This window comes from Nicotiana tomentosiformis, chromosome 2 (genome assembly GCF_000390325.3).
Source record: "Nicotiana tomentosiformis chromosome 2, ASM39032v3, whole genome shotgun sequence".
NCBI classification, from domain to species: domain Eukaryota; kingdom Viridiplantae; phylum Streptophyta; class Magnoliopsida; order Solanales; family Solanaceae; genus Nicotiana; species Nicotiana tomentosiformis.
The window spans coordinates 117,012,551-117,023,449 of record NC_090813.1 but is presented as its reverse complement, the minus strand read 5'-3'; the positions used below and the strand labels follow the sequence as shown (position 1 = coordinate 117,023,449).

Genomic DNA, 10,899 nt, shown 5'->3' with positions numbered 1-10,899 from the left:
TACTATACTATACTATATTATACATCTTATCCTATATATACTATACTATACTATAATATACTATATATATACTATATATACATCTTAAGATATACTATATATACATAGTATACTAGATATACTAGATATATATATATAGTATAGTATAGTATAGTAGATATACATGTATATATAGTATATCTTAAGATGTATATATAGTATATAAATCGAATATAGCTTATATATAGTAAGATGTATATATATTATAGTATAGTATAGTATATATATAAGCTTTATATATATATATATATATATATATATATGTATATCGAATATATCGAATATAGCTTATATATCTTAAGTTGTATATATAGTATATACTATACTATACTATACTATAATATATATACATCTTACTATATATATTATATATATCTTAAGATGTATATACTATATATATATATATATATATCTTAAGATGTATATATAGTATAGTGTTGTGTATATATATCTCTCTTAAGATGTATATATAGTATATCTTAAGATGTATACTATCGAATATGACTTATATACTATGTATATATAGTATAGTGTGTGTGTATATATATATATATCTTAAGATGTATATATAGTATATAAATCGAATATAGCTTATATATCTTAAGATGTATATATAGTATAGTATAGTATATATATAAGCTTATATATATATGTATATCGAGTATATCGAATATACTATGTATATATAGTATAGTGTGTGTATATATATATATATATCTTAAGATGTATATATATACTATAATATACTATATATATACTCTAATATATATACATAGTTTATAAGTCATATTCGATAATATACATCTTAAGATATACTATCTATATACATCTTACTATATATATATATATATATATATATATATATATATATATATATATAGCTTATATATCTTAAGATGTATATATATCTTAAGATCTACTATATTATACTATATATATATCTAGTATACTATATATGTATAGTATATCTTAAGATGTATATATAGTATATTTTAAGATATATACTATGTATATATAATATAGTATATATATATTTTAAGATGTATATATAGTATATAAATCGAATATAGCTTATTAATCTTTATTACTATTTTTTTCCTCTAACTTCTATAAAAAAAAATTAAAAATAAAAAGTTTCTGTTGGGCCCGTTTAGGCCTGTTTGGACCCGTTTAGGCCCACCTAGGCCCGGGACCGGCCCACTTAACCCGGGACCGTTAGTTCGTGGTCCCGGTCCCGAGCTGGTTCCAGCAATAAGCCCGCGAAGCCCGGGACCGTTTAGGACCGGACCGCATAGGACCGGCCCACTTAGGACCGGGCCCGCGAAGCCCACTTAGGACCGGGCCCGACCCTCTTGCCACCCTTACATAGGATTCTTCCGAGAATTTTGCGACGCAATCATCACAATTGAATTAAGCCTACTATTACGCCGATTTTCTCAGTTTATCATCGCCGATACTCCGGTTTTTTCTGTCTCCTCTGGTTTCACAACCATAAGCGAAGGTTTTGAAAAAAAAAAATTACAAACAATTATCTACAATGGTATTGAATTCTGTGACATAATGTCAAAAATAGCTATTATGCTTCAGCTAAATGATAATTGGGATAGCTTTGGGAGATACAAAGATTTTAATGTTGACGAAATTGTAGTCAGCGATGATTCAACTTATAGTCAATTGAATTCTGCAATCGCAGAGCACCTAATGATCGATACATCAGAAAAAATCATCGAAATCAAATACATTGTGAACAAACATTGTCCTCAAATGAAAATTCAGAACGATATGGGAGTTCGAGTATACATGGAGACGAAAAAGGAAAACAAAAGCTTAGGAATATATCCGCTATGTATAACAGTGCGTGATTTCGATTTGGAATACAATATCTCTAATTCGAACACAATTGCAGGTTTGCTCTTTTATTTCAGTAGTGATATGTTTTTATATTTCATGCGTTCTACAATTTTTCTACAATATAGCTACAAAAATACTACATAGCAAGTGTAGTTCAACTGTTATGAATATTGATGTATTGAATTTCACGTGTTCTATAATTTTACTACAAACTATCTATAATGTATGTCTGAACTGTAGTTAGCTTTAATTGAGTGCAGGTTCATCTGGAACACTGAAGTTGATTGATATGCAAACATCTTCGGCGATAGTGGAATAAGAAAGTATCATCATAACAGAACATATGCCATATGTTATTGAAGTAGGCTAAGTCTACAAAGACAATCAAACAATTGCCAGTGCAATGAAGCACTATTCTGTCATGAACAAGTTCCAATTTAGGGTGAAAAGGTCTAGCGCAAGAAGGTAGGAACAGTTCAATTGTCAACATCATATTTTTGTTTAATTTGTAGTTTCTTTGTGTATCTTTTTTTGTATAGTTTGTAATATCATTGTATACAAATTGTATATAATTTGTAGTTTTTTTGTATATAAATTGTTAAATATAAGATTTTTATGCTTAAACAACCTATTATTTTGTAGCTACATTTTTCATAACATGCTTTAAATTGTTTTTATTCTGTAGCTACTGCCTGGTATGTGTTGGGGACAATTGTACATGGCACTTTATGTCCACCAGCATAAATGATTCAGCATTGTTCAAGGTTCAAAAATTCAACAGCTTGCACACATGCTCTTTGATGGACAATACATACATACAATGCAAAACTACCGCCACTGTAGTTAGTAGCATGGTTATACCAAAATATGCAGATCTTAAGACAATTTACATACCAAAAGACATACAAACTGATATGTTATCAGAACACGGTGTGAACTTAACATACATGCAAGCTTGTAGAGCAAATGAAAAGGCTTTGGAATTTTTGAGAGGTTATCTTTCTGATTCATACAGCCGCTTGCCAAGTTCTTTGTATATTCTGGAGAAGACTTATCCGGGGTCGGTTGTTAAATTGCAGAAGACTAACAATGACTGTTTCTTGTACGCATATATTGCGCTTAGTACATCTATCAAGGGTTGCAAGTATTGTAGGCCAGTTGTAGTAGTTGATGGGACCTTTTTGAAGTCGGCATATAAGGAAATAATGTTAACAACTAGCACAATGGATGCTGCAGGTATTGTAGATTAATTGTAGAAATATTGTTATAAATTTATTTTTTAGTATGTATCTTTTTTAATCTCCAGTTTTATTATGGAAATTGAATTTCTTTTTGCCACCTGTGATAGGTAGCATATTACCACTGGCATATGCTGTTGTTGATTCAGAAAATGACGCATCATAGAAGTGGTTTTTTGAGCAATTCAAACATGCGTATGGTGAAAAACCAAATATGTATGTTATTTCGGATCAGAATGAGAGTATCTTGAAGGCAACATCTATTGTTTGTATCGGCATACCACATTATGCTTGCATGTGGCATATTTGGACAAATATAAGGTCAAAGTTCAAGAAGGGTCATCTAAAGTTAAACATATTGTACTTTATTACGACACGATCATACTCGCTTGATGAATTTAATGAAAGAATGTCAAAGATTGAAGAGATCGACACACGTGTTAAAGCATACCTATACGATATTGGCTATCACAGATGGTCTCAGGTACATGTTACAGTGAACAGAATGTGGACGATGACATCAAACATTGCAGAGTCATTGAATGCGGTAACAAAAGATGCAAGAGAGCTGCCCATAGTAGAACTATTAGAGTATATGAGGACTCTTCTTGAATGTTGGACTAATGAAAAGTTATTGAAAGCAAATGGTACATTCACATACCTTGGGAAAAAATATAACAAAGAGTTGGAGGACAACAAGACATTATCACAGAAGATGAGAGTAAGCTATATCCAGTAACATCAGATCAATGATTCCATCAAACTAAATATATACTGTTAATTGTAGATAAAATATTGTATAATTATAGTTATTTTGTATATGTTTCTGACAACTTGTTGTGTGTTTGTAATGAAATTGTAGGTGAGGGCTTCAAAGATCACATCCATACAGTGATAGATGGTGTGAAGCGCTTTATTGTTTGTCTTCAAAATAAGAGATGTAGTTGTAGGCAATTCCAGCTTGATGAACTTCCTTGTGCACATGCTTTGGCGGCTTTGAGGCACAAGAATGAGTCTTATGAAAACTATTGTTCTCCTTATTACATGAGGAAGAGCCTTTTGCATACTTATAAAATACCAGTAGACCCGTTGCCTGACGAAAGCAAATGGAATGTGCCACAACATATAACTGAAGAAGTTGTAATGCCACCTACTGGGAAAAGACAGCCAACAAGACCTCAAAAATAAAGATACAAACCATATGATGAAGTAAATGCAAAAAAGTACAAGGTTTCATGTGGCAACTGCGAACTAGAAGGGCATAACAAAAGATCTTGTAAGAATGCTCTCAAGAGGAAATAAAATTTGATAAAGTCACAAGATTTTTTGATAAATTGTGTTGAGGTGTTCTGGAGAATTATAGTTGAGGTGTAAGTGTGTTGATAACTTGAATAAAGATTGTCTCCTATAATGAAATATTTTCAGCTCTTAATGCAATTGGTTTGTATTTATTTTGTTTAATTACTGAGTGTATTCATTTTAGCCTTTCATAACTTGATTGAATTATGTATTTTTTGTATGTATAATACATAATTGTAGTTAAGTTGTAAAGAAATTATATGCTAACAATAACGATATCAAGTACTAACAACTTTCAACCAAAAAAATAACAACAGATATTTCTTATTCTAAGTAGTAGTATCCTGGATAAAATAACAAAACATAGGGTAAAATAATTGTAGCACAAATTTGCTACAAATAAACTTCAACTGACTTGTTCTTAGACAACAATTTGTCTACAACTTTACTACAAAACAGGTACAACTAAACAATTTAACTACAATTGTTTTTACAGAAAAGGTCAGCTGGTGCACCTTTTCTTCTTCCTAATCTGCCTGTCACCTCGCTCTCACTAATTGCACCAATATCTTGCTTCTTCCTAGCATAATCCCAAAGTAGCGCTCCATGGCGTCTATGATGTTGATCAATATCAGAAAGGTCTTCCTTTGAAACTGCTAGCTCTCCAATGCTGACATATTCTGCAAATGCAGCCACGTATACACCACAGTCACTGCAAAAAAAAATTAGGAGAATTTTTTTTGCATTCATTGTAAAATAAAATCTGTTAAATAGATAGAAGAAAAAATAACTTTTTCATACAGTGATCCCTCTTTTTGCTGGGGTATCTCACCGACCAACCACTGAATGTCAAGAGGGTCAGTAACACCTTTTTCAATGTATGCCTTTGTGTTCTTGTAGTTGATGTCTGCACGCTTGCCATAGAAGCCGGTGCATGACAAATAGAGGGGGATCATAATAACAAACTTGTTGACAACAGATTCAACAAGGTTGTGATTTCGTGAAGAGACCATAGAATCATAAACATATAGAACCCTATCGGTAATGTCAAACACAATCAACAACCAATGAAATTTCTCCACAATGTTTATGAGCATAATCACAAAATCAACTTGATCTCATGCAACATTTGCGAGTAATCTGTACCCCAATATGTATTCTGATACGACATCCTGGGGTTTGACAATATCAAGCTTCTTATCGGCAGGAGCATTGATGTACCTCTAATAAATTTGTTCAATTCTAGTCTCGAACATACAATCAGTGGTTGTAAACTGTATTTTGTTTTGAAGACCATACTTTCCTCTCTTTCTCAAATAGTATAAAATAACATCAATGTGCTGCATAAAACAGATTTCATTATTTCTCAATGCTTCATACAATTTAACTACAATTTTTAAACAAAAAAACTACAAAATCTTTAGATGTCAGAATACTACAACTAGTCATTAGACACCTATGGGGTAATTTTCCCCTCACAAGATTAGACAAGAGACTTACCTCAATTTTCTCCAATTTAATCCACTAGAAAGCCTTTTTCTCGATTATCCAACTCTGAATGGCTTGAATCTAGCCAAAATAATCTGACACAATTACTAAATATTATAGAAATCAATTTCATAAGAAAATACTATATTTTTCAATAAAAATTCGAAATTAATTAAAAGTTTACCCGCGGGGCCCACATCTCGGAATCCGGCGAAAGTTACGAAATCCGACAACCCATTCAATTATGAGTCCAACCATACTAGTTTCACTCAAGCCGACTCCGAATCGATACCGAAATATCAAAAATTTGTTTCTATGAGATTTCTAAAAATTTCCCAAATTTCAATCTCAAAACACTAATTAAATGGTGAAAATAATGATATATTCATGTATATTGACCAAATCCGAGTTAGAATCACTTACCCCAATGTCTTTTCCTTGAAATTCTATCAAAGATCGCCTCTACTCAAGCTATAATTTGTTAAAAATGGCGAATGTGACGAATGCCCTCTTTTATAATTCTGCCCAGGCAACCCTCGATCCTCGGCTTCGATCGTGGTTTGATCATGGCCTCGATCACAGCCCATAATATCCAGCAGAAGGAAAAATTGCAGCATCTTTTTAAGTCCAATTTTTGATCCGTTAACCATCCGAAACTCACCCGAGGTCCTCGGGACCTCAACCAAATATACCAACAAGTACTAAAACATCATACAAACTTATTTAAAATCTCAAATCACCTAAAACGACGCTAAAACCACGAATTACGCTCCAATTCAAGCTTAATGAAACTTAGAATTTCCAACTTTTACATTCGATGTAGAAACTTATTAAATCAACTCCGATTGACCTCAAATTTTGCACACAAGTCATAAATGACATAACAGAGCTATGAAAATTTTTGGAATTGGATTCCGACTCCAGTATCAAAAAGTCAACTCCCCGGTCAAACTTCCAAACTTAAATTCTTGTTTTTAGCCATTTCAAGCATAATTTAATAACGGACTTCCAAATAAAAAATCCGAACACGCTCCTAAGTCCAAAATCACCATACGAAGCTGTTAGAGTCATCAAAATTCTATTCCGGGGTCGTTTGCACATAATTCGACATCCGGTCACTATATGAACATAAACTTTTAATTTTTTCATCAAAATTCTATATCTCGGGCTAGGGACCTCGGGATTTGATTCCGGGCATACGCCTAAGTCCCAAATCACGATACGGACCTATCAGAACTATCAAAATACTGATCCGAGTCCGTTTGCTCAAAATGTTGACCAAAGTCAATTTAGTTGAGTTTTAAAGCTCTAATTCACATTTTAATCCATTTTTTCACATAAAAACTTTTCGAAAAATTTTACGGATTGTGCACGCAAGTCGATGAATGATAAATAATGCTTTTCGAGGTCTTAGAACACAAAATTAATTATTAAATTTAAAGATGATATTTTTGGTCATCACATTCTCTACCTCTAAAACAAACGTTCGTCCTCGAACGGGTGTAGAATTATACATGAAGTGCTGAATAAGTGTGGATATCTGCTCCATATGTTTTCCTCGGCCTCCCAAGTCGCTTCCTCGACTGGTTGGCCCCTCCACTGGACTTTTACTGCAGAAATCCTCTTGGACCTCAACTGGCGAACCTGTTTATCAACAATGGCAACTGGATCCTCTTCATAACCCAAGCTATTATCTAGCTGAACTGTATTGAAGTCTAACACATGTGATAGGTCGGCATGATACTTACGGAGCATAGATACATGAAAAACCGGATGAACTCCCGATAGGCTGGGAGGCAATGCAAGCTCATAAGCACCTCCCCAACTCGTCTCAACACCTCAAATGGGCCTATAAACCTTGGGCTCAACTTTCCCTTCTTCCCGAATCTCATGATTCCCTTCATCGGTTAAACCTTCAAGAGAACTTTTTCACCCATGATAAATGATAAATCCCGAGCTTTCTGATCTGCGTAACTCTTCTGTCTGGACTGTGCTGTATGAAGTCGCGCCTGAATCAACTTTATCTTTTCCAAGGCATCTTTCACCAAATCAGTACCATATAATTTAGCCTCACCGGGCTCAAACCATCCGATGGGCGAACGACGTCGCTGACCATATAAAGCCTCAAATGGAGCCATCATGATGCTGGATTGATAACTGTTATTATAAGTGAACTCGGCCAAAGGCAAGAAACGATCCCACTGACTTCCAAAGTCAATCACACATGCCCTGAGCATATCCTCCAAAATCTGAATTGTCCGCTCTGACTGCCCATCGGTCTGCGAATAAAAGGCTGTGTTGAGCTCTACATGGGTCCCCAACTCACTCTGTACTGCTATCCATAAATGTGAAGTAAATTGAGGACCTCTATCTGATATGATAGAAATTGGAACACCGTGCAACCGAACTATCTCCTGAATATAAATTTGGGCCAATCTCTCTGAAGTATACGTAGTCACAACAGGAATAAAATGTGCCAACTTGTTCAACCTGTCAACAATAACCCAAACTGCATCAAACTTCCGCAAGGTCCGCGGCAACCTAACTACAACGTCCATAGTGATGCGTTCCCATTTCCACTCTAGTATAGTCATCTGCTGAAGTAGGCCACCTAGCCTCTGGTGTTCGTATTTAACTTGCTGGCAATTTAGACACCTAGCTACATACTCAACTATGTCCTTTTTCATTCGCCTCCACCAATAATGCTGCCTCAAATCACGATACATCTTCGTAGCACCTGGATGAATAGAATACCGAGAACTGTGGACTTCCTCTAGGATCTTCTTCCTCAGTTCATCCACATCAGGAACATATAAACGATCATGGAGTCGCAGAACACCATCTGCTCCAATAGTAACTTCCTTGGCACCACCCCGTAGTACCGTTTCTCGAAGAACCATTAAGTGTGGATCATTATACTGGCGAGCCTTGATCTGCTCAAATAGTGAAGACTGAGCTACAACACATGGAAGAACTCGGTTGGGCTCTGAAATGTCCAATCTCACAAGTCGGTTAGCCAAGAATTGAATATCCAAAGCTAATGGCCTCTCCTCTGCTGTACTGAAAACCAAATTACCCATACTCTCCGCCTTTCTACTCAAGGCGTCTGCAACTACATTTGCTTTACCCGGATAATATAGGATGGTAATATCATAATCTTTCAGTAATTCCAGCCATCTGCGCTGCCTCAAATTTAGGTCCCTCTGCTTGAACAAATGCTGCAAACTGCGATGATCAGTGTAAACTTCACAAGACACCCCATAAAGATAATGCCTCCAAATCTTAAGAGCGTGAACAATCATAGCTAATTTTAAATCATGTACCGGATAATTCTTCTCGTGGGTCTTCAGCTAAAGTGAAGAATATGCAATAACTCACCCTTCCTGTATCAATACACAACCCAAGCCAATGCGTGAAGCATCGCAATACACTGTATACATTCCTGAACCGGAAGGCAACACTAACATTGGTGATGTAGTCAATGCTGTCTTGAGCTTCTGAAAGCTCACTTCACAATCATCGGACCATTGGAATGGAGCACCCTTCTGGGTTAATTTGGTCAAAAGTGCTTCAATAGATGAAAAACCTTCCACGAATCGACGATAATAACCTACTAAACCCAGAAAACTCCTGATTTCAGTCGCCGAAGTGGGTCGATGCCAATTCTGAACTGCCTCAATCATTTTGGGATCACCCTTAATACCATCACCCGATACAATATGCCCAAAACATCTACAGACTCTAGCCAAAACTCACATTTGGAGAACTTAGCATATAGCTTTTGTTCCCGCAACGTCTGAAGCACCACTCTCATATGCTGCTCGTGCTCCTCCTTACTATGCGAGTAGATCAAAATGTCATCAATGAAGACAATGACAAACGAATCAATATATGGCCCGAATACCCTATTCATCAGATCCATAAACGCTGCCGGGGCATTAGTTAAATCGAAGGACATCACCAGAAACTCATAATGACCATATCTAGTCCGAAAAGCAGTCTTCGGAACATCCGAATCCCGAATCTTCAACTGATGGTACCCCGACCTCAAGTCGATCTTAGAGAGGTTGACCAGTTGAGGTGCTAGGTACCTCAAATCTATTTGACCAGTTGCATGGTGCTAGGTACCATCATTACGTATTGATTATCGCCAATAGATCATCAATACGTGGCAACGAGTACTTGTTCTTAATAGTGACTTTGTTCAATTAGCAATAATCAATACACATCCGCATTGTTCCATCCTTCTTCTTCACAAATAATACCGGTGCACCCCAAGGCGATACACTCGGACTGACGAACCCATTGGCTAGTAACTCCTCAAGCTATTCTTTCAATTCTTTCGGAGTCATGCGATATGGTGGGATAGATATAGGCTGGGTATATGGAGCCAAGTCAATACATAAATCAATATCACGATCAGGTGGCATACTTGGAAGATCTGAAGGAAATACATCAGAGAATTTCCGAACTACATGCACTGAATCAATAGCCGGAGTCTCTACAGTAGTATCTAGAACATAGGCTAGATAAGCCAAACAACCCTTCTCAACCATGTGTTGAGCCTTTATAAAAGAAATAACTCGATTAAATGAACTAACAGACGAACCATTCCACTCCAGCTTAGGCAATGCTGGAATAGCCAAGGAACAGTCTTGGCATGACAATCTAGAATAACATGATATGGAGATAACCAGTCCATGCCCAGAATAATTTCAAAATTGGTCATCTCAAGCAATAGGAGATCTGCTCTAGTTTCATAACCACAGAATGTAATAATATAGGATCGGTAGATACGGTTCACAATAACAGAATCGCCCACAAGAGTGGACACATAAACAAGAGTACTCAAGGAATCACGAGAAACACCCAGGAATGGAGCAAATAGAGATGAAACATATGAATACGTAGATCCTAGATCAAATAATATGAAGGCATCTTTGCCGCAAACAGAAATAATACCTGTAATCACGGCATCTGAGGC

At 35.6% G+C, this 10,899-nt stretch overlaps 2 protein-coding genes across 2 annotated transcripts; both read left to right on the top strand.

Moving 5' to 3' along the window:
* Nucleotides 1-2,293: 2,293 nt before the first annotated feature.
* Nucleotides 2,294-3,294, top strand: LOC138905473 (uncharacterized). The gene is made up of 3 exons (XM_070193996.1): nt 2,294-2,355; nt 2,576-3,126; nt 3,239-3,294. The coding sequence occupies exons 1-3, from the start codon at nt 2,294-2,296 to the stop codon at nt 3,292-3,294; spliced, it is 669 nt and encodes a 222-aa protein (XP_070050097.1).
* A 243-nt stretch (nt 3,295-3,537) lies between these two features.
* On the top strand, nt 3,538-4,316 carry LOC104087555 (uncharacterized). The gene is made up of 2 exons (XM_009592064.1): nt 3,538-3,775; nt 3,991-4,316. Exons 1-2 carry the CDS (start codon nt 3,538-3,540, stop codon nt 4,314-4,316), a joined length of 564 nt encoding a protein of 187 aa, XP_009590359.1.
* The last annotated feature ends 6,583 nt before the right edge of the window (nt 4,317-10,899 follow it).